General features: G+C 36.1%; 1 protein-coding gene across 1 annotated transcript; it reads right to left on the reverse strand.

Annotated features, from left to right (window-relative positions):
- Positions 1 to 3,136: 3,136 nt before the first annotated feature.
- LOC123529635 (uncharacterized) lies at positions 3,137 to 25,979 on the reverse strand. Its single transcript, XM_053521675.1, has 5 exons — positions 25,883 to 25,979; positions 17,767 to 17,817; positions 16,102 to 16,227; positions 12,668 to 12,890; positions 3,137 to 7,349 (listed from the first exon to the last, which is right to left on the reverse strand). Exons 1-5 carry the CDS (start codon positions 25,924 to 25,926, stop codon positions 6,714 to 6,716), a joined length of 1,080 nt encoding a protein of 359 aa, XP_053377650.1. The 5' UTR covers positions 25,927 to 25,979; the 3' UTR covers positions 3,137 to 6,713.
- Between the last annotated feature and the right edge of the window lie 30 nt (positions 25,980 to 26,009).

Below are 26,009 nucleotides of genomic sequence, written 5' to 3' on the forward strand. Positions count from 1 at the left end.
CCCACCCGTATAGGACTCAACGCAAATGAGTACCTCATATTACGATGTTACAAGCCTTAGTATTTCGGGCTAGGTTTAGCTTCCACAAAATTCATCCGTATACGACTCAACGCAGGTAGGAACCGCGTACAAATCGCATTACAAGCTTGTTTCAATCCCGGGCTACTGTGACACATGCGTTTGTCCCTCTCTAATATTGAAGATATATCTTTGAAATTTATATTGTGATCTACAATTTGAGGGATTTCACCGCCGATTCGGTTCATTGGTTAGGGCAGGGTGACGGTATCAATTTGAGCAAAACATTTTATATTTACAGAGCAAATAGTAGGAAACCGCGTGCAAATCGCATTACAAGCCTGTTTTAATCCCGGGCTACTGTGACACATGCGTTTGTCCCTCTCTAATATTGAAGAAGATATATCTTTGAAATTTATATTGTGATCTACAATTTGAGGGGTTTCACCGCCGATTCGGTTCATTGGTTAGGGCAGGGTGACGGTATCAATTTGAGCAAAACATTTTATATTTACAGAGCAAATAGTAAGAAACGGCGGGCAAATCGCATTGCAAGCCCGTTTTAACCCCGGGATACTGTGACTCATGTGTTTGTCCCCCTCTATTATTGAAGATATATCTTTAAAGTTAACATTGTGATCTAAAATTTGAGGGGTTTCATCACCGATTTAGAACATTGGTTAGGGCAGGGTGACGGCATAAATTTGAGTAAAATTTAATATTTACAGAGCAAATGTTATTATACGTACATTTGCTTATGAAAAATATATGGTACTGTGTGATTTCTTTCAGCTTTCACAAAACTCATTCGTATAGGACTCAACGCAAATGAGGACCTCATATTACGATGTTACAAGCCTTAGTAATTCGGGCTAGGTTTAGCTTTCACAAAACGCATCCGTATACGACTCAACGCAGGTAGAAACCGCGTGCAAATCGCATTACAAGCCTGTTTCAATCCCGGGCTACTGTGACTCATGTGTTTGTCCCTCTCTAATATTTAAGATATATCTTTGAAGTTAATATTGCGATCTACAATTTGAGGGGTTTCACCGCCGATTCGGTTCATTGGTTAGGGCAGGGTGACGGTATCAATTTGAGTAAAATTTAATATTTACAGAGCAAATGTTATTATACGTATGTTGCATGCATATGAAAATATATTGTGTGATTTCTTTCAGCTTTCACAAAACTCATCCATACGAGGGGTGTTTCATAAATAATGCAACTGTTACAAAATCTCGAAAACCACGTGCACTTCCACCACCAAACCCATATTTTACGCTCGAGCAATTATTCGTCTCCATTTTTCTCGAGATTTGGTTAATATATATAGATTTATAGATTTTATTTTATAAACACCAGTAGGTCATCGACCCATGTGGCAAACACATACATATATATATGGAACCAGGTACAAATATCGTAGTTTCGAAGTAGGTTACTTCATGCTACTACATATTAAAATGGTTGGAAAACGTTCAGAAAAGTGGCTACAAATTCGATCATACATTCAAGCCAGGAATAAAATTGGAATAAGTGCAAAAGTTATTTTTAATGAAATTTGTAATATATATGGACACTATGAAGTTTCATATAGTACAGTGACGAGATGGATATCTCGATTCAAATCGGGAAGGGAGCAGGTAGAAGACCTTCGACGTTCTGGACGGCCAAAGACAGCAATCATCAAGAAAAACGTCCAGTTAATTAAGGACTTATTACATCAGGATGCTCGCTTAACTGTGCGTGATTTAGCTCGTCGATCAGGAATATCATCGGCACGAGTTCATTTCATTCTTCGCAAAATCTTGCTCGTGAAAAAGAAATGTGCACGATGGATACCACACCTTCTGACAGCCGAACAAAAACAGGAGCGCGTTCGAAAGGCCAAGAAACTGCTTAAGTTATACCCTGAATTTGACAATAAACGTTTTTCAGAATTAATTACAGGTGATGAGACATGTGTTCACTTCTTTGAGCCCAAACGGAAGTGTTCAAACCGGGTATGGGCAACAAAACATGCCAAGAGGCCAGTTATTGCCAAACGTACGGCAACAGTGAAGAAGGTGTTGTACTGCATTTTCTTCTCAATACACGGACCTACTATACAAGTACCTGTTCCCAAGGGTAGGAGTGTAACTGCCAAATTCTACAAAACCGTTGTTCTTAAGGAACTGAACAGATACTTTAAAGTACGACGACCACAAAATGGTATGAAGTACATTTCACTTCTTCATGACAACGCATCCTCACATAAGGCTCAGATTGTAAAAGATTATTTGAGCAAAGAAAAGGTTCGAGTTTTGGAACATCCAGCCTACTCGCCAGACTTGGCACCATGTGACTATTTTTTGTTCCCAAAGCTGAAATCAATGCTCGCTGGGAGACGCTATGCTTTGCGGAAAGTCTATTGAAGACTATCAAAACTGCTTTCACAACTGGATAAAAAGACTAAATAATTATATGGCTATCATTTTGCTAGAAAAAATATTTATGGGCGAAAAACCGAAAGGGATACATATGTTGTGTATGGGCTATATATGTGGTGCAGCATTATTTTTTTTTAAAACTGCAGATCTTGAGCTAAGATGGTATCTGGATAAAGAAACGAACTGGAAATACTAGTACGTATATGTCACATCATTCCAAATATTATATACATTTATCACATCGCTGGAGTGTAATAAAGCCATTACATAAATATGATATACACTAGTGTAATAAAGTTTTGACGTTGTTTATAGTATAGGAGACGTTGGTCAAATTAACTTGTTTATATAGTAAAAGAAAGTAGATTTTGTTTGTTTCCACAGGAAAATCTAACACATGTGATAAAAGGAATATTACATTTTTGACTTTCCAAATAGAATTTGTTAAACTCGTTGAATAAAATTGATAAAATGCTCTGCTTTTTTTGTTGGATTTAACGTCGCACCGATACATGATAGGTCATATGGCGACTTTCCAACCTTAATGGTGGAGGAAGACCCACTTTATACAGCCTAGGCAGATTTAATTGTACACATACTAATGGCAGCCTCCATTTGAAACCGACTCCAAACTGGGAACAATTCTGGTACAATGCCGAATTACCATACGAAGACACAAGCAAATCTCTTGTGCAGATCTTTTTATTTTAAATCAACATAACGTATGACCCACCTGATGGTGAATATTTCAAATGTTCAAAACAATGTTACAGCACTATACTGTATCCAGTGAGAGACTTTTATGCAAAATTTAAATTACTTTCACTATGCCGTTTTAAAAAAAAATAAATTTTGTATAATTCATGATATTTCCTCAAGCTCAAGTAGAGACAAATTTCAAAGAGATGGCCACTGTCATAAATGTTTGCAGAGAATTCATTTTACCAATAATTTTGATAAAAGAAACATCAAACTATTGGTAAACAATTATAAAACACAAAATAAAACTGTGAATATCATTTTTCAAGGGTGCCTCAAGTACTAGGATTTAATGAGACAGGATTCTAACTCCAACATTGTAAAAATAAGGTCGAGTCCTGTGGGATTACTTTAAATTTTGCTCACTTCATTCAAAAATAATCTTGGAGCAGAAGTAAAACTTACCTACATTTCTTCCACAATATGTAATCTAAAGAGTAAAGGCAAAATAGAGAATTTTTACCGTACGTAACTCAGTATTTCTAAATATGTCTTACTCTATCCCCTTCTGTTTCAGAGGTAAATTCACTTTGAACAGCAAGAAATCAATCATCAAATGAAAAAAAATTCACTTTTGTACAATTATCAATGATAAGTCTTGAAAAAAAAGTAAAATCTTACTAGAAAAATGGAATAAACAGAATAAAAGGAAAACAAAGAGGGCCATGATGGCTCTATATATCGCTCACCAGAGTTGATCTGGCCTACTGACCTAGTTTTTGACCCCACATGACCCAGATTCAAACTGGACCTAGAGATCATCAAGACTAACATTCTGACCAAGTTTCATAAAGATTGGATCACAAACGTGGTCTTTACAGTGTTCAAAAGCTTTTCCTTTAATCTGACCTACTGACCTAGTTTTTGACCCCACATGACCCTGTTTCGAACTTGACCTAGAGATCATCAAGATTAACATTCTGACCAGGTTTCATGAAGATTGAGTCACAAATGTGGTCTCTAGTGTTCACAAGCTATTTCTTTGATCTAACCTACTGACATACTTTTTGACCCCACATGACCCAGTTTCAATCTTGACCTAGAGATCATCAATAATAACATTCTGACCAAGTTCCATAAAGATTGGATCACAAATGTGGTCTCTAGAGTGTTCACAATCATTTTCCTTTGATCTGACCTACTGATCTAGTTTTTGACCCCACATGACCCAGTTGCAAAACTGACCTAGAAATCATCAAGACTAACATTCTGACCAAGTTTCATACAGATTGGGTCACAAATGTGGTCTCTAGAGTGTTCACAAGCTTTTCCTTTGATCTGACCTACTGACCTAGTTTTTGACCCAATATGACCCAGTTTCGAACTTGACCTAGAACTCATCAAGACTACCATTCTGACCAAGTTTCATGAAGATTGGGTCAAAAATGTGGTCTCTAGAGTGCTCACAAGCTTTTCCTTTGATCTGACCTACTGACCTAGTTTTTGACCACACATGACCCAGTTTCGAACTTGACTTAGAAATCATCAAGACTAACATTCTGACCAAGTTTCATAAAGATTGGGTCAAAAATGTGGTCTCTAGATTTTCACAAGCTTTTCCTTTGATCTGACCTACTGACCTAGTTTTTGATTCAACATGACCCAGTTTCAAACTTGACCTAGAGATCATCAAGAATAACATTTTGACCAAGTTTCATAAAGATTGGGTCACAAATGTGGTCTCTAGTGTGTTCACAAGCTTTTCCTTTGATCTGACCTACTGACCTAGTTTTTGACCCAACATGATTCAGTTTTAAACTTCACCTAGAAATCATCAAGACAAACATTCTGACCAAGTTTCATAAAGATTGGGTCAAAAATGTGGTCTCTAGAGTGTTCACAAGCTTTTCCTTTGATCTGACCTACTGACCTAGTTTTTGACCCCACATGACCCTGTTTCGAACTTGAGTGACTTGACCTAGAGATCATCAAGACTAATATTCTGACCAAGTTTCATAAAGATTGGGTCACGAATGTGGCCTCTAGTGTTCACAAGGCAAATGTTGACAGACGACGCACGACGGACGACGCACGCCGATGGACGCTGGACAATGACCGGTCACAATAGCTCACCTTGAGCACTTTGTGCTCTGGATAGCTAAAAAATAGTTGGTCCAAATGGGGTTTGAACCTACGCCCCTAAAAAATATAAGTCAAAGTAGATTTATTGTAGGAATTGAATACTCTTCCAAAGGAGGTACACTATTACGTGGGTCATACCTAAACCCAATTATAGGTGATTTTGAAAAGAACTAAATTGAAAGATGCCAATTTAATCACAAAGTTTTCTAATATATCCCATCAGTCAATGAATTTTAAGCCTATATTATAAACAAGAGGGCCCTGACGGCCCTGTATTGCTCACCTGAAGAAAGTAGGTCAGTAGGTCACATTCATGGCCACTGAAGTCAGTTTTCAGATCGGTGTGCAAAACTTTAAATGCCATCCTAGTTTTTGACCCCACCTGACCCAAATTTAAATTTGACCTTAAGATCATCAAGGTTAACATTCTGACCAAGTTTCATTAAGATATGGTCATGAATGTGGCTTCTAGTGTGTTAACTAGCTTTTTCCTCTGATTTGACCTGGTGACCTAGTTTTTAAACCCACCTGACCCAGATTTAAACTTGACCTTAAGATCATCAAGATTAACATTCTGACCAAGTTTCATATGGTATGGACATAACTGTTGCCTCTAGAGTGTTAACTAGCTATTCCTTTGATTTGATCTGGTGACCTAGTTTTTGACCCTACCTGGCCCAGATTTGACCTTAACCTCAAGATAATCAAGTTAAACATTCTGACCAAGTTTCATTAAGATATATACATAAATGTGGCCTCTAGAGCCTTATCTTTGATTTGACCTGGTGACCTAGTTTCTGATTCTACTTGACCTAGATTTGAACTTGACTTAAATATCATTAAGATTAACATTCTGACCAAGTTTCAGGAAGATACATCATAAATGTGGCCTCTAGCCTGTTAACAAGCTTTTCCTTTGATCTGACCTGGTGACCTAGTTTTTGATCCTACATGACCCAGATTCGAACTTGACCTAAAGCTCATCAAGATTAACATTCTGGCAAAATTTCATGAATATATATCATAAATGTGGCCTCTAAAGTGTTAACAAGCTTTTCACGTTATTTGGCCTGGTGACCTAGTTTTTTATTCCAGATGACCTAATATTGAACTTGTCCAAGATTTTATTGAGAGTAACATTCTAACCAAGTTTTATTAAGATTGGGCCAAATTTGTGATCTCTAGAGTGTAAACAGTGAAATTGTTGATGACGACAACAGATGAATGGCGATGGACACAGGGTGATCACAAAAGCTCACCTTTGAGCACTTCATGCTCAGGTGAGCTAAAAGACTGAGGAACAGTCAAAATGTAATATGTTATTAAAACACTTATTTCATTTTTAAAGTAATTTGCCAAGTTAGCAACATTTCCAATTTAACATGCCATTTCTTTTTAAAGATGCCATCTCTTAATAAAATATCACTTCTTTTTCTTGTTCTTGATCTTTTTCTTTTTCTGCATATTCTTTTGAAACCTTTTAACATTTATCCCTTTGTATTCACTGTACATTCCAGTTTCACTATCTGTCGCTTTTCTCTTCATACTTCCAACATTTCTTTCAAAATCTCCTTTGCTATGGTCAGTCTCTTTAGAAGCTGCTTCACTTTTATTTCTTTCAACCTTATCTGTATCTGTTCCTAGGAGTGAAGGTTGTATTCCAAAGGTAACAGGATTTTTACGCACTCTTCTTTCATTCTTAACTCTTATACCTTTAACTGTTTCGATGGTTTTACATTGAGGTCCTTCATCAAAAGCTATAAAACTTTGTCCACTAAACGATTTAGATTTGTCTGTCTCAGATTTATAAATGTAGTACTTGGTTGCATCAACTACTGGGCGACACAAATGTTTGTTACATGTTTCATTACTTGTATCAGATTTAAACTGCTCAGTTTTGGCGTCAGCTTTAGGTTTGTCTTTGGACTGGTCAGGTTCTATGACTGGGACTTTTTGAATTAACAGTTTGTCTTCTGTCACTGAAGGATCAGTCACATGAGGTGCATTGGTTCTAATACTTTCAACAAGTTCTTTGAAGTCATTGGGTTCCTCCATTCTCTATAAAAGGCAGAAATCAAACATAAAGATCATGTTCAACATTTTTCTAACAGCAGAATAATAATAAACTTGCCATTCTCTGGTGATATCAGTTTAAGAGCCTGATGAATTTATCAAATGCCAAAATGTTTATCAAATATAGTGTGAAGAAAGCATCTTTAAGGATAAACAAGATCTCACCAGTTATTACGAGATTTAGTGAGATTTCACTCTATCGTCTTATTGGAGTTTCAGATCTGCTTTTATTTCATAGAACTTTAATCAAACTAGTCCCACTATGTGACTTGAACTAGGGGGGTCCTAAATAGGTAACAAGGCAGTCTGAAAAACAGCTATATCCCCCACCACTGTTATAGACAGTGAAAGGGTTGATGGTATTGGGCAGAAGCGTTGACGTTGTTAAGTATATTTTATAGTCCATGTATGACAAAATCAATGAATTTGAAAATCCTTCAGGAGGTTTACTAGATACAGAGTGGACATAAAATGGAAGGCTCAAACCTTTGACCTTGAGTTGTGACCTTGACCTTAAGTCGACATGGCTGACTCATGAGTTCTGCAAATTGTCTTGATGAGGTGATCATTTGACCAAAGTTTAATGAAAATCCTTCAAGGGGTTTAGGAGACACAGAACTCAAACTTTTGATCTTGAGTTGTCACCTTGACCTTGTATTGACATGGCTGACTCATGAGTCTGCACATCGTCTTAATGAGGTGGTCATTTGACCTAAGTTTCATGAAAATCCTTCAAAGGGTTTAGGTGATACAGAGCAGACACAAAATGGCAGGCTCAAACCTTTGACCTTGACTTAAGTCGAAATGGCTGGCTGACTCATTGAGTTCTGCACATCGTCTTGATTAGGTGATGATTTGACCCAGGTTTCATGAAAATCCATCACGGGGGTTTAGGAGATATAGAGCCGACAAAAAATGTTAAGGGCACAAAGGTGATCATTTTACCCAAGTTTTATGAAAATCCTTCAAGTGGTTAATGAGATACAGAGTGGTCACAAAATGGAAGGCTAAAACGTTTGACCTTAAGTTGTGACCTTGATCTTGAGCCAACATGGCTGACTCATGAGTTCTGCACATCGTCTTGATGATGTGATCATTTGACCCAAGTTTCATGTAAACCCTTCAAGGGGTTTAGGAGATACACAGCGGACACAAAATGGAAGGATCAAAACTTTGACCTCGAGTTGTGACCTTGTCCTTAAGCCAACATGACAGACTCATGAATTCTGCACATAGTCTTGATGAGGTGATTATTTGACCCAAGTTTGATGAAAATCCATCACAGGCTTTAGGGGATACAGAGAGGACACAAAATGTTAAGGACACTTAAAAATGGAGACCATTCCTAAAACCTCCCACCACTCATAGCACGGAATTAATAAGCATTTAACTGACTGTATTAGACATTTACGGATTAAGTCTACGTGGACTGTGGACACCTAAGGCGATAGATTTTTCAAGGGGACCGTCTCAACATAGTTTAATTATAGTATGCGCGATATGAAAAAGAGTTTATAACGGCAATAGGGTTTGAGTTATTATATCATCACTATGCGGTAGGTGATATAAATTTGGATGTGCCTGTTTTTAGCTCGACTTTTCGAAGAAAAAGTAGAGCTATTGCACTCGCTCCGGCGTCGGCTTCGGCGTCTCCGTTGGGTTAAAATTTTTGATAAAGTCAAATATCTCTCTGTTAATGTCAAAGCTATTGACTTGAAACTTAAAATACTTATTTACTATCAAAGTCTACACAAGGAAGAACAATCCCCATAACTCTGATTGAATTTTTACAGAATTATGCCCCTTTTTAATTTAGCATTTTTGGTTAAAGTTTTTGATAAAGGCAAATCTCTCTGTTACTATCGAAGCTATTGACTTGACACTTAAAATAGTTATTTACCATCAAAGGCTTCACCAGGAGAAACTATCCGCATAACTCTGATTTAATTTTGATAGAATTATGCCCCTTTTTAACTTAGAATTATTGGTTAAAGTTTGTGATAAAGTCAAATATCTCTGTTACTATCAAAACTATTGACTTGAAACTTAAAATACATATTTACTATCGAAGTCTACACGTGGAAAATCAATCCCCATAACTCTGATTTGAATTTTTACAGAATTATGCCCCTTTTTAATTAAGAATTTTCTGTTATTTTTTTTGATCAAGTCAAATATCTTTGTTACTATCAAAGCTATTGACTTGAATCTTAAAATACTAATTTACTATTTAAGTCTACACGCGTAGAAACAATCCCCATAACTCTGATTTGAATTTTGTTAGAATTATGTCCCTTTTTAACTTAGAATTTTTGGTTAAAGTTTTTGATAAAGGCAAATATCTCAATTACTATCGAAGCTATTGACTTGAAACTTAAAATAGTTATTTACCATCAAAGGCTTCACCAGGAGAAACTATCTGCATAACTCTGATTGAATTTTGATAGAATTATGCCCCTTTTTAACTTAGAATTTTTGGTTAAAGTTTTTGATAAAGTCAAATATCTCTGTTACTATCAAAGCTATTGACTTGAAACTTAAAATAGTTATTTACTATCGAAATCTACACCAAGAAAAGCAATCCCCATAACTCTGTTTGGATTTTGACAGAATTATGCCCCTTTTTAATTAAATGTACTAAATTGAACAAATATATATGTCATTACAGAATAACTGTAGAACATTCAATCGCAGAATTGAAGTGTTACAAGAGCGTAAGCTCTGTATGGAGGCACTCACGACAACGACTTTCAAGAACTGTACATGTCTGTGCGTTCCTTGTGTGTAGAAGAAAACATGTCGGATTGATTGTATAAACTGATAACTGTCAACAAGAAATGAATTTCATTTCATTCATGTTTATGCCATAATACAGTATAAATGGGAAGATTTTTTTATTTTGATTATTTTCCTATCTTCCGTTCATTTATCTAGTAAAAAAACTGTCCATCTCTTCGTCCATCCACTACTGACAAATTAAAACAATAAAGTTATACAAATACAACGTCTTTAACGTTAATACAGAAATAACAAGTGCTCCGCCAAGCGGGGCAATATACGCCCGAAGGATTATATCAGGGGATGGGAGCAAAATTAAAAGAACTTTATTGTTGAAGCCCAAACGAAAAGGACAACAAAGGGAAGTAATTCCCCGAAAAACTCTTAAGTCCACTAAAATCATTACCAGGTGCAGATATGTCAAATACACCTTAACTTTGCAGGTACCATCCATGTTGTACCACAGAAAAGTGGTATCGGTTTTTTCCCTACGACCAGTAATAAAAATGTTACAAAATAACCTATTTATAGTAACATAAAAGGGAAGTAATTCAATAAAAAAATATTATAAGTGAACAAAAAATGGATATGCCGAATAAAATTAAGAGCACCGCAATGCAAAGCAACATAAACACAAAACAAAGTCATGTGACCTTTGACCCCTAAGTGTGACCTTGACCTTGAAGCGAGCCATGCGCTCTGCACGTCGTCTCAATGTGGAAAACATTTGTGCCAAGTTTCTGTAAAATCCTTCAAGCAGTTCAACAGTTACACATCGCACTCGAAACAAAGTTATATGACCTTTGACCCCTTAGTGTGACATTGGCCTTGTATCTAGCCATCCAAAACATGCGCTCTGCACGACGACTCGATGTGGTGGACATTTGTGCAATGTTTCTTTAAAATCTCTCATACAGATCGAGAGTTACAGAGCGGACACGAAACAAAGTCATATGACCTTGACCCCTAAGCGTGACCTTGACCTTAAAGCAAGCCACCTGATACGTCCTCTTGATGTGGATAACATTTGTTTCAAGTTTGTTTTAAATCCTTCAAGGAGCGGAGTCGACACGAAATTGTTAACGGACAGACGGACAGACAGACAAACAGACAGACAGACAGCCAGATGAACACCTGTGGTATCCCAAAATACGTCCCTTCGGGCGTATAATAACAACAAAGGAATGGAGACGCAAGATATTACGTTTTCTACAGTTTTCACAATGTTTTACCTGCTGACCTACATTTTGATCCCAACTGACCCAGTTTAGATTTTTTCATGTTGGACGACGACGACGATGGAATACGGATACATTGCGATCAGACTAGCTCATCTTTTCAACTTTGTCGCAGATGCGCAACTTATGATATTGAAGAACATTTCAGGAAAGTGTTATGACGCTAGATCAAATACTTTTTGCGATATGTATAACAAAACATTTCTCTGGTGAACAGACGGACGGACAGACAAATCCAAATATTATCCTGTGCAGTGACATATGAAGCCAGACCTTACCATCATTATAGGAATTTTTTTCCTACCAAACATAAATAAAAATTATCATGTTGAGACGGTGCACTTGAAAAATCGATCGTCTTAGGTGTTCACAGTCCACGTAGACTTAATCCGTAAATGTCTAATAGACATTCAAGGCAGGACTAGGTTCAAACTGCTTTTCTGACATACATTATTACTTTACTAATATGTTCTTCCTTGTTGCATCTAAAGAAAATTTCTTTGCTTATTACACATTAAAACTAGTTAAAGCTACTTGCTTTCAGTAGTGGAGAGGGGGAAGAAATCTGAATACAGTGAAACCTGTATACAAAGATCACACTTAAAAGTGCCAGAATTTGGTCTTTAATAGAAGTGGTCTTTATTCACAAGCAAAAAAAAACACTTTAAAAAGTTCACAGGTTAGAAAACACTTTAGAAGTTCAAAAAGTTGAAAACACTTCAGAAGTTCACAAATTAGAAAACAGTTCAAAAGTTAATTTTTGCAACAGTACTGAAGCTATATTATACTGCACTGAGTTTGTTTTTCTAAATTTCTTATCGAAAGTACAAGCTTCTACTAGGAACTGATAACTTTCTACAAAAGACTATGGTAAAAACCTTAATAATTAGGGGGCATCACAGAGAGATTTGTTCCAGTCTTTGTCACTACTACAAATCCGTAGCTCTCCATTGTCCTTACCCAGCTTCTTGTTTTGTTTGGTTGAACTTACACCAACACAACTGTAAGTCATATGTCAACTTTCCAAGACTTGATTATGAAAGAAGACCCCCAAGTACTGGTAACCCCTCTGGGCATTATTTCAGGCATGAGCAGGCATCCGAGTAGAACCATTGGCCTTCCATAAGCCTGCTGCATGGCTTCCTCACAGAGAGAATTCTACACCCTGAGGAACGTTTTGAATCCATGGCGGTAAGGGGCAAGTGATTTGAAGTTGGTAACCCAAACTATTCTGCCGCCAAGCAAGAAAGGACTAAGAAAGGTGTGGCAGTTTTAGTTTGTACCTACCAGAACACCAAGCACAGCAGCTGAGGTCAGTCCTGGCCAGGACTTCTGTATACTGGACAACAGATCAGACACACAAATTGCCGGACATCCATGCTGACTGACCAGGTGTAGAAGGGCTTTTCGGAGTACTGCTGGCTGCATTTCACTCCATAACAAAACAGCGGACAATTTGTCTCTCTCTAGGTTCCTCATTACAGTCTGTGCACCAACTACAAACCAGGACCTAATAAACAGAAAGAAAATGGTTGGCATGAAAATACGTTTATAACCTTTAAGGTAAAGACTAGATATTGAGCTATACAAAAAAAATCCCATCTTTTTCACAATATTTTGGCTTTAAGTCCTCTTTAGGTGACATATGCTTAAAACTTAAATACTTTGAGGTGGTGGGGGTGGTTGTGGGGGTGGGGGTCGAAGAGTACAATATAAAATTTCACCTGAAGAAGGCTTAAAGAGCAATGGTGTCAAACTCAAACATTGTATAATTCACTAATCACAGCAAATAACTTTTGACTTTTAAAATACTCTACTTAATTGATCAGGCCAGCTATTAAACATGGCTAAGGCAATATACCAATAAACATTCTAAGTTGGGAACTGCGTAAGCTATCAAAAGGACAATTCAAGGGCCTTGAAGAATGAAGGGCCAAGAATGACTTGGAGTATCCATCTAATGGTAAGAAGAGTCTGAAATAATGTGCCCATAAACATTGTGACAAAGTTTAGTGAACACTGGATAAGAACTATGAAGGAGCAGACACTCAGTTTTTGCAATTTTGAGTAATTCAAGGGCCATAACTGCAGAAAAGTTTGCTGAATCCAAGTTAATGGACTTGGCTGAGATACGATGTCTATTGTGATAAAGTTTGGTGAACCTGAATAAGAACTACTCACGTTAAGAGATATGAACACCTCGTTTTTCACAAATTTAAGTAATTCAAGGCCCATGACTCAAGAACCACTGGGACATTCCAGCTGCTTATCGAACTTACCTTGGAAATTATTCCAACAAGAGCTGGTCGAACATGAAATGCCCCCCTTGATGCATTCAGTAAAGTGAAAGTAGGCCACTAGGTCAGATCAAGGTCAAATTTTATTTTGGAACAAAAACCTATGCATGTGGTCCAAATTTGAAGCCGGTACCTTCAAAAATGTGAAAGTAGGTCACTAGGTCAATAACAAGGTCAAAGTTTTTTTTGGTACACAAACCTATGCATGTGGTCCAAATTTGAAGGCTGTAGCTACAGAAATGTGAAAGTAGGTCACTAGGTCAAGATCGAGGTCAACTGAGGTCAAGGTTCATCTTGCCACTCAAAACTATACATGTGGTCCAAATTTGAATTATGTAAGTTATAGACATGAAGGTTCAAAGTTTTTCCCTTTGTAAGTCTATATGAACCATATGACCACTGGGGCGGGGCCATATTTGACCTTAGAGGGATAATTTGAACAAACTTGGTAGAGAACCACTAAATGATGCTACATTACAAAATATCAAAGCCATAGTCTTTGTGGTTTGGACAAGAAGATTTTCAAAGTTTTCCCCTATACAAGTCTATGTAAACCATGTGACCCCAAGGGCAGAGCTATATTTGACCCTAGGGGAATAATTTGAAAAATCTTAGTAGAGGACCACTAGATGATGTCATATACAAAATATCAAAGCCCTAGGCCCTGTGGTTTTGGACAAGAGGTTTTTCAAAGTTTTTTCCTATATAAGTCTATATAAACCATGTGACCCCCAGGGCGGGGCCATATTTGACCCCAGGGAAATAATCTTAACAATCTTGGTAGAGGACCATTAGATTTTGCTACATACCAAATATCAAAGCCCTAGGCCCTATGGTTTTGGACAAGAAGATCAGAAACCGTTCTAACTGTTCCTGGCCAATGTGACCTTGACCTTTGACCTAATGACCTCAAAATCAATAGGGGTCATCTGCTGGTCATAGCCAACCTAACTATCAATTTTCCTGACACTAGGCCCAAGCGTTCTAGAGTTATTGCCTGGAAACCATTTTACTGTTCCTGGTCACTGTGATCTTGACCTTTGACATACTGACCTCAAAATCAATAGGGGGTCATCTGCTGGTCATGACCAACCTCCCTATCAACTTTCGTGACCCTAGGCCTAAGTGTCTTGAGTTATCATCCGGAAACCGTTTTACTGTACAGGGTCACTGTGACCTTGACCTTTAACATACTGACCTCAAAATCAATAGGGGTCATCTGCTGGTCATAACCAACCTCCCTATCAATTTTCATGATCCTAGGCCCAAGTGTTCTTGAGTTATCATCCGGAAACCGTTTTACTATTCAGGATCACTGTGACCTTGACCTTTGACAAATAGACCTCAAAATCAATAGGGGTCATCTGCTGGTGATGACCAACCTCCCTATCAACTTTCATGATCCTAGCGTTCTTGAGTAATCATCCGGAAACGGATTGGTCTACATTCCGAATGACCGACAGACCGACCTACCGACCGACATCTGCAAAACAATATACCCCTCCTTCTTCGAAGGGGGGCATAATAAACATTGTGCCAAAGTTTGGTGAACATTGGATATACATTGTAGAGCAGACACCAACAATTTTCACATTTTTTACTAATGCAAGGGTCAAAACTCCAGAGCCTCTAGTAACAACCAGTTGGTTATAAAACTTGGTAGAGACTATATGCCAAATAACATTGTGACCAAGTTTGATGAACTTTAGACAAGAACTGCTCAAGTCAGAGAGCACACAACTTAAAGAAGATGCCGCTAGCTAGATGCCACAATGAGTCACATAATATGTCCCATTTCACAGGCATAAAAAAGGAGTGTTTTATCAATATATTTTATAAAGATTTGAAATCCTCTACAAGCGTTAATTTGTAGTCGTCATAAATGGTTTGTCAAATAGGCAACTCCTCCCTAATAATGGTTTACAAGACTGCATGATACAAAGGATGATGAAATTTCAAAGGTTTCTCTAGTTCTTTTGCTTGCATTGAGTATACATGTACACCAAAAACATGGAGTCTGTTGAAAGTCTCAACTGAATGTCTCAATAAAACTCAGTGGAAGGTCTCAGCTGAAAACACATACATGTGATAATTTAAATTGAAATCATTAGAGCATGTACTGGTCACATGGTTACTACAAATGTTAAGCATTAATGGCTCCCAATGTGACTGTCTACGTTTATGTTTAATTCTACTTGTTGGTAACCGGTAATTAAATTACTCAGCGTTTGATATAAAATGTTTTAGTAAAACAGAATGTTCTTCATGGTCCCTGACCTTTCCTCGCAGAATTTCCCTTTCAATTACAGATAATACAATGTCAAATACGCATGATTGATCCATTCAGTTAACTTACTCTCCACGGAGAGTGAAATTTAAGTAGGCAACTGAGGGTATTTGACGATGTAGGTTATGGTATCTTACTTAAATTGCTTTCTCAGACTTTCTTCCTCTTCAGACAAGCAGTCTTCTTTATCGCCTTCAGCTTTTTTCTTCCATTTTGGAGGCTTTTTGATTGTCCTCAAACATGACTTGTACTTAGCAAACACTCTGCAAGTTAAACAGAAATTAAAAATTATTAATCTACCCATTGTAGCTTCTGTCATCTGCACCTCTGCGAGGGTATATTTGGGTAGAGGAGGGCAACCAATGAGAGCCCTGGAAAATTCTGACTCTGACATATTTTTGACAGACTGAAACTGAGACCTTAGTCATTTTGGAAAATTTTAGCTTTCTTTGTTTGCAAAACAGTAAACTTTATTAGTTGTATCTGTAATAACTACTTAAGTGGTGGAAATGGACAACAAAATTAAAAGCTACTGCTTTGATCAAAGTGCCTTTTTTTGAAAACTCCTAGATTTTAAAGATGACAATATACAATTTTTACCCTCAAATAACAACCTATCCCCCCACCCTAACACCAAATTCTAAGGTTAGCCCTCACTCAGAGGAGCGAATACCCCCTGTAAAGGCAGATCTTTTCTTTTTAACTGACAAAATTCTTAGTAAATTTTCCTACTAAGAGCAAGAACCTCTCTACAACAAATACATTCTGATATTCCAGCGTTACTTTAGAAAGATAGCACTGTATTTATTCTAATTTAGTTATGCTCTTTCTTATGTAGAATGCTTGAAGCTTATCTAAATTTTTAAAGGAGTCCACTCCCTAGGAAAACTATGTGGAGTCGGGACCAGGTGGAGGTAGGGTTCAAACTGGTGACCTCCTTGCCAAGAAGATTAATTTCCAAAGAACAACATCCTGTATACAAGAGTTAATATGCTTATCAGTAGGCATGCCTCCAGACTTGCATCAATTTCTTCTACACTAAGATTAAATATGTTTGTTCACTACTTCAGAGTACTTTATGTAGTACATTTTGTACTTTATAGATAATTGAGCCGCTACATGAGAAAACCATCATAGTGGCTTTGCAACCAACATGGATCCAGACCAGCCTGTGCATGCACGCAGTATCGTCAGGATCCATGCTGTTCGCTTTCAAAGCCTATTGCAATTAGAGAAACCATTAGCGAACAGCATGGATCCTGGATCCATGCTGGTCGCAAACCCTGGCACTATGTTGGTTTTCTCATGGCATGGCTCATATATACTGTCTTATCAAAGGGCAATGGCATGCCTTTAATGGTTATAAGAATGACTAAACATATATTTGGACCAGGGTGTAGTTCAAGATCCAATACACAGACTAAGGAATGCTAGAAACCACACAAGTCACATCACTGCCTTTTAACTAGTTGTTTACTATATATACCTTACTGTAACCAGTACTGGGTAAATATAAATCATATGAAATACTGACATTTACAAACTTTTTAGCGTGACAACCTTGGGTCAAATGATGCCAAGACTAACAGAGACACACAATGTGGATTCTTGTATTTTCCAATGTTTGACACTGGATTGAAACATATGGCCCTAGCAGCATACAAACACCTAAAACGTAAAATGCTATGAAAACCTACCATAAGAAAATAAACTGTTTCTTAAGTTAACAAAAAAGATGAGATGTTTTTGTTTTTTTTATATAAAATATGTACAGAAATTATGAACAAATTTTAATATCTTACTTTTCTAAAACTTCAAGAACAGTTTTCTCCTTCTCACTGTCTACTACTGGCCTAAAATAGAAAAACACATTTCGATTTAAATAAAGTACTTTTATAAATGCCCCTAAATTATGAATTATTAGACAAATGTTAGATTTCAATTCAAATGATTGGACAAAAAAACGTAGTTGGTTTTTACTCGCTGGAACTCAAGATCATGAATCTATGCAGAGAGGCTTGACCCATATTCTATTCAAGAGGACCTAATGGGCCTAAGTCGCTCACCTGAAAAGGACCTTGATCATCTGACCTTGCTTCTGCTGGTGAACATTCTTTAAAAAGTTCATTAAAATGGAAGTTTTTTTCTATATTTTTACTATGATTGCCCAAAAATACATTATCATTATGCTGCCTTAATTCAAGACTGGCATATGTCCATTTTTGGCAAAACTGAGACTTCAGTGTCATAAAATATGATATTGACTCTATGACCTCTGTATGATGATGAATTTGTGTCCTTGTAGAACTAACATATACAGGTTAAATCTTAGTTCAACAAGACTGTAAGTTGAGCAAAGTCATTGACACTCACAGTGTTCTCATTCACGTAAATATGTACGTTTTTCAAAATGCAGTGGGAACACTGACTCAAATCTTTAAAATGTTGTTTCCAAAAACTATCATAAAGCTAGTTACAGAATTGTGGAAATGAGGCGACGATTAGTAAAAATTTCAAGACAAGAAGTTATTCACTTTTTTCCCATGTTTTAGCTCTGTTGTTCATGCACTAAATGGAACCAAACAGAATCATCTGAACAAGTTTGGGAGAGGACCTTACAATGACGCTATATACAGACCAAGTTTGATAAATATCCATCAAGTGGTTCATGTCAGGTTTTTCTGTTTTTAGCTCTCGAGGCCCCTAAAAGGGGCCAAGTGCAAATACACTTGGAGAGGACCTTATAATAACACATAAATGAAGACCAACTCAGAGTTTCATGAGAAGATATCATTTAAAGTTGCTTTTTTTTTCCATTTCCACATCTAGCGTCCTGTAAAAGAGCCACAACCCCAACTTGAACAAATCTGGGATAGGACCTTTCAGTGATGCTACAAATGAGATTTGATAAAGATCCGTCAAGGGGTTCGAATTCAAGAGAAGGTATTTCTATTTTTAACTCTGGTGGCCCCTACATGGGGCCAAGTGCCCTAATTTGAACAAAATTGGCAGGAGACTTTACACTGATGCAACAAACAAGGTCTGATGAAAATCCATCCAGTGCTTCATGAGAATAGATTGTTTAAAGATATTTCTATTTTTAGCTCTAGTCACCCCCTAAAAGGAGCAGAGTTACCCTGACTGAACAAAGCTAGTTGAGAACCTTATAATGATGCTATAAATCAAGTTTGATGGAGATAGCGGTTCATGAGGAAAGGTCATTTGAAAGGTATTTCTATTTTAAGTTCTAGTGACCCCTAATAAGGGTCAAGCATCTTCATTAGGACAAATTTGGGACAGAACTTTATAATAATGCTACAGATCAAGTTTGATGAAGATCCATCCATGAGTTCATGAGATGAACTTGTTTAAAGGTATTTCCATTTTTTAGTTCTAGTGGCCCCTAAAAGGAGCCAATCAGCCCTATTTGAACAAAACGATGAGAAGACCATATAATAATGCTATGTCAGACCCAGTGTGATTAGGATATAATATCCAAAAATAATATCCAAAATTACAAATTTTCTGGTGAATTAAACCTATATGTAATGTACATGATTAACGTTTACCATGTATATGACTAAACATAAGCCAATATGCGCAAGCGATAAAACCAGTAACTTTACATGGCTGTGTACAGTCCGTGTCTGATAACTTAGGAGTGACTATTTGGACGAGTCCAAGTCAGGAGGATAATCGATTAATATCGTTATCTAAGTACACAGTTTTATTTTATACTTCTATCTGGAACGCTTATTACGAAGTAGAAGATTAGTACCGGTCATAGAGCGTTAGCCTTACATGTGCGATTCTTTTATATTTCCATTGTCGCGTTGGTTCGAATCCCACCGTGATTTATACTTTTTTTTAAATCTTTGCTTTTTATCTCTGTTTTAATTAATTTTTTTTTTCAAAGACAATTGAAATTATTCAAAATGCAGTAATACAGCACTACAGTATACAATAACGAACTGAAATATGGAAAAATGATGATGCGTAAAATAACCTTCAGAGTAATTTGTACATTCTTATACTGAACGGTGTTTCTCTTTGCAAAAAGACGTGGACGCCTCGGACATGTTGACTACACTAATACTGGCAATATACCAGAGAGGAATTTAACCTGCACGAAATTTTCGAGTGTTTTCGTGACTATGCATTCATAATGCGATGTATTTACACAGAGCTGATTGCTGGTCCTCTTTAAACAGAAATTAATTCAATAATATGTCTATCTAAATATATTAATATATTCCAGGAGAAATGAATGATTATGGTGGTTACCCTGAAAGAGAAAAAAAAAAAAAAAAAAAAAAAAAAAACACCTCGATTCGAACCTATGGCCCACAAAATTCGATATTTCAAACACCAATGCTTAACCACTGAGCAACCGGGACTGACAGACTTGTTGCAATAAAATATGCCCAATATTATTGTTTATGTAAGCTGCTTTACCTATTTTGTTAGTTTTATAAGTCCAGGAAACATAAACGAAAGTGACGTCACTCCGAAGTTATCATACACGGACTGTACTGTGATTCATCCTCCATTATTTTGGTCCTTCAAAGTTTTGACATTTGCCTGTCACACTCACAATTTATATAAAACAATCCTGAACATCGAATTATTTTGACTAACATATGCATGTCCATCCAATTCAAATGATAATGTGGAGAAGTTGTGAATCGCTGAAAGTCCCTAAACCTTCGTCGACTGGATTTAAGGCGTATAGATTCTAGGTTATCACTCTTATATAAGATTCATGATGATCTGGTTGCTATCCCAATCATAGATTACCTTACCCCAATGACCCGATGTGTCCGCTATGGCCATTCCTTAAGTTATAGGTTAACTACCGCAACCACTGACTATTACAAGTTTTCTTATTTTCCGAGGACTGTGTACCATTGGAACCAACTTCCCCCAAGTGTCGGCCACCTCCCTACCCTAGAGCAGTTCAGTGCCGCAGTTTGCAGCCTTGAACGCTTCTCGCCCTAGTTATCCTGCAAACTCAAGTTTTAACCTTTTTATATCACCAAAGTTATTTTTTAGTTTCTTCCACTCTAAATTTTTATCACTATATTCTTTCTCTTCATGATTTTGACGCGCAAAATGTCTACGTTCCCGCAAGGGGTTTGACGTCTACGGAAGATAGATAGATAGAAGTCACTTGTGGAGAACAAGTCAGTTTTGTTACACAAACGGGTGGTTTTCAAAATAATGAAGCTTTTTCTTCTCTCACCTAACTTTAATTCAGTTCAGTTTTAGAATGTGTTTTGGGGTAATTTATATCCAAATCAATGTAGTCAATAAATTTGTGCAATTTCAGCTTAATGGCTCAAGCAGTTTTAAAGTTATATTAAATTATATAGCTAATTTTGTCCCCTGTGCACCCAAAAAAGTGTGACATTTTACATGAAGAATAATTTTCAACTGTGGTTTACTTTTTCAAACTAAGCTGTATTGTTACAGCACTGGCTTTTTTATGTAATTTAAACTCTGCACATGTAAAACAAAATACTTTTTTTCATTGACTACATCTTATTCTGACCAATATTTCACATCTTGCGATGGAACCCCCCTTCACAAAAAAAAATAGTGACAAAATACTAAATTTAAATGTTAAACACTACAATTTCATCACCCCATTACTTTTCTTACCGGTAAGTCCTAGTGCTTTTCTAAGACCTTTATCCTTTCAGCTGTGAAGACACAGTATGACTTTTTTGTTTAATAAATCAACTTTCTCAGAATCTTGATGAATATCTATACACCCAAAAATGTCCCCTGTGCACCTTTTTTAGTTGTTAAGTGTCAGATTTCTTTTATTCTTTAAATAAAATGGTTTTTTACTTTACTTTCCTTGAAAGGGAGTTACAGGATACAAAAGCAGCTTTCAACTTCACATATTAAGGACTGTTAAACATTAACAAAGCCAAAAGTGATGTCCCCTGTGCACCCTTTTTTTTGACATTCATCAATTATCATAGCATTACTGTAATATGTGGTGGCAGTTCTATATTCTTAGCAGTGTGTATGCAAAATTTAGGCATTACTTGATAATTTAGCATTATATAAGAAACCCTGGACAATTTAAAATTCACAATTTGCATTTTTTTCCACAGTTGTCAATTTTCAAGTTTAAAAGTGGAAACATCAATTTTATTGCTTTTAAAGCTCTTACGTTTACTTACATATGTAAATGTTCACTTGTGAATATTGTGTAGTTCAAAGAATTTTACTTACTATGAACATATTCTATGAACATATATTTTGCTACAATTTGTCCCCTGTGCACCTTCTTAGTAACATTATAAAGTATGTATGAATTTTACTATTCCATTTTACCATGCATGGCATTTTGTCATTTTTCTACTATGAATAAGCAGTGCATGTAAACTAAGTGATTTCAATGTGTTAGTTATGTTAAAGTCACTGATTTTTCATTTAAAGCATTACATGCTGTTGAATATTCATGATTTCGTTGTGAAAATTTTCAGCTTTGTAGTTATTTTGTGGAATAAACTAATTGTTTGATAGGACTTGTCTTAGATGATCACCATTAGTCTTTTTATGAACAGAAAACTTACAATTAATGAATATTACACTGATTTTCAGTATGTGTCCCCTGTGCATCTGTAAAATAACTCAATTTTGAGTTGACAATTTTAGAAATTAAAATTACTGGACATTCTTGAAATTTGGCATGTGGTTTATAAACATGCAAAATGCGAGAGAAAAATAGGTTTTATAAAAATATGTTAATTATTTTTCATTCAGCAACAACTTTTTTAAGTAAAATTTTATTTTCATGTCAGATTTGTGCAGAAAAGGTGATTTTAAAAACCAACGTCCACAAACATTTTATTAAAAAAGTTTCAGACCATACACATACACCTATTACTTATCAAATATATTGAAAAAATTACTGTTTTACATAATTCATTGTCATAAAACACTGCAACATTAATCACCTGTCTTAATCAGGCTGGGGGAGGTATTTAATTCAGCTAACTTAGCTATTTATAGCTAATATAGCTACAAATGGCTAAAAAGTGAACAAAAGAAATGTATATTTTTCTCACCCTTGCTCATATTTTTAACACAAGCATCCTGTCACTGTGTCCATCTATTCCACTCAATTTTCTGCACAGAACTGATCAATCAAGTACAACATTTACCGATGCAGTTATTGTTAATTCAGACATCCCAACTCTCCCGATCCGATCGGGTTTCTCCCGATTCTGGTTGTAAAACCCGATCACCCCGATCAGAAGTCTCAAACTCCCGATTAAAAAAACAACAACAAAACAACATAAACAACAATGAAAAAACAAAAATTATGAAATAATCCACTTCTTTGCGCCTATCTGATACTGTATGTATCACTACTGATCGAGTCTGTAAACAACACCTTTCGGATATTTTCGCACCTTATTCTACCCGTGCTGATTATTGTTTATTACACGATTCAACAAAGCCAGGTGTTGATTAATGTGTCACAATTGAAATTAAAATCCAGACATTAGATATCTAATTAAATTCAATCAAATTTAGATTAGAAATTATACTGGCTTTACCTTTTTCTGTAACTTTTTGAAATCGAAAGTAGATGGTCGCCGAGTCAACCTGCTAGGTTTTAAAACATTTCTCTTAAATTCATTTTGAGAAGAGGAAATGTCATGGTAAATTTTAATATCACTTACTATCAAATGCTGTTAAACTGTCTTTGCATCAAAACAATTTGTCAAACACATCCTTTTAACTGGAGATTTAGGCAAATCTACGAAAGTGTAACAATACCCGGACATTCAATTTTGGATAACAGGATTTTGATCAATAAAAGTATTTGAGCGAGGGGTTTTAAATACTGGTTGACAGGGATGAGAATCAAACAGTAAATTTTCTATTGCTTGAACTTTTATTCTTTTAGCTATATACATTTTGTTTTTACAGTTCTAACAGCTGCACTGTTTGTCATGTAAAATTCACCTGGGGAGTCTTCTTTCCAACAAAAAGAAATAAAAGTGCAGGTTTAATTCTCAGTGGTGTTTTGAATTAAGACATAGTGCTTAAAGTGCCATAACTATTTAATTTTGCACAGAAGGCTTCATGTATTATTGTTCCAAAATATAGACAAGTGAATGTTTTAAGACTAGTGATTTTATATGGGCAAATAAGTTTATATTATCATTAGATTTGTTAAAAGCTTCGTTATCATGAACATAATTACCGCGGTATAAAATCTCCCACTTGGACACCTCAATCTCCCACTTTGGAAAGCAAAAACTCCCACTTGGCATTCAGAAAAAGTTGGGATGTCTGTTAATTGCCTTGTTTAATTGGAGAATTAAGCCATACATGTGATCTCCCGCACGGGAGGGTCAAAATCCCGATTTTTTCACCTTGCCTTCCATCTCCCGACCAAAACCACAATTCTCCCGCTTTTCACAAAAAATAAAAATAAAAAAAATCAGTATTATGACTGGGTTGATAATTACCGAGGAGTGCCAAACATGTTTACACAGTAAATCAAAGTGTCACTGACTGTTGTGTATTATACATGTTTGAATGTTTGACACACAGGTAGCTGGAGGAAAGAGTTGTTTTCACTGGTGATTTTTTCTTTAGGTTCTGTGTCCGTGCGCTTAATTTATGTCGTTAAAAACTCCAGTTTTGAGACCCCAACTCCAGCTGAAAAATGGCAAATCTCCAGTTTTGGGATTCTGAACTTATCACATGTATGATTAAGCCCAGTTGTGTCAGTAACCACAACAGCCTGTATTAAACACCTAGAAAGACTTTAAGGCCAATGTAAATTGAATCAAAGTTTAACATCCCCTGAATGGTAGTTGTCTGCCTATTACTAGATCTATTTCCAAGTATTTTGATATTACATAAAATTTTGATAGTTTAGCTTATGTTACAAGTATGCACAATTTTGTTTAATTGCAATTAATGTCAGTTAGTTATTGTTGACACAAACACTGAACACAAAAACAACTTGTCTTAGCCTAACAACAGTGTGATGACCATGCAGTGTTTATATATGATATTAAGCTGGTAGGAGGAAATCATGTGTAACTGTATTATTGCATGGAATTTCCATGAAAAATGTGCAAGTTTAAATCTTCATTCAATTCTTTTCACCTCCCTTGGATTGATTACACATTATACATGCAAGCTATAAAACATGTTGTGTGATATCACAGATCTTTCACAAATGACAACTTTCGGCAATATCCGGTTATCTTCCCCTCTACGGAATGAACTATGTTATATCCACCTCAATCACCAACCACCACCCCTAAGAGTGTCTTAAACTTATAGATATTGAAATATGACTTTCAGAAAGGTTTCTAAATCAACGTTTTTTTTACCTCCCTTTATTATTTTTGCTCATTCCGTAAACAGAGGGGAAGATTCCCGGATATTGCCCAACTTTCTGAACATATTTTCATACATGTGTTAAGAGTGCTTAGGAAAGAAGAGTAGAAAATTAGAAAAATTGTGAAAAATTATGTTTGTTTTGTGTGCTTATCAGATGATTTACTTTGTGTGATGGAAGGATAAATTGAAATTATTTCTGAAAAAAACGCATCGGTAAATAATTTATTTTATTTCTCTGAAATGTTACAATTGCCAACTTCAGTTGATATGCAAGTAACTAATATGCACCTATTTACAGTTTAAGAGTAATTAATGAAAACGTGTAGTTCTTTTGTTTAATTTTTAGCCATATATAGCTATATTAGCTATAAAAAGCTAAATTAGCTGAATTTAATACCTTCCCACTTTTGCTTCATTATTTTGAAAACCACCTATAATTATACCAAAACACTTACATAGCTGTATGGCTAATAACAAAATCTGTTGTGACATACTTTATACGTGGTTGTAGTATTTTATAATAAATACCATTTCAGTTCTGTTGGGTCAGCAACCTTCGGCTTATTACTCATAATTTTCGTGCAAAACTGTCATAAACTACACAACGTGCTCAGATTGATGAAACGAAAGCGGAAACGGAAGTTCAATTTATATT

Source organism: Mercenaria mercenaria, chromosome 13 (assembly GCF_021730395.1).
Source record: "Mercenaria mercenaria strain notata chromosome 13, MADL_Memer_1, whole genome shotgun sequence".
NCBI lineage: Eukaryota > Metazoa > Mollusca > Bivalvia > Venerida > Veneridae > Mercenaria > Mercenaria mercenaria.

Bases quoted from the DNA above. Each gene is read 5' to 3' on its own strand.
- LOC123529635 (XM_053521675.1), bottom strand. From the start codon at position 25,926: ATGAGTAATAAGCCGAAGGTTGCTGACCCAACAGAACTGAAATG. The intron at 17,818-25,882 runs GTATTTATTATA...TTTCTATTTTAG, and splicing joins GACCCAACAGAACTGAAATG to GCCAGTAGTAGACAGTGAGA. The intron at 7,350-12,667 runs GTAGGTACAAAC...TGCCTTTTATAG, and splicing joins CTGCTGTGCTTGGTGTTCTG to AGAATGGAGGAACCCAATGA.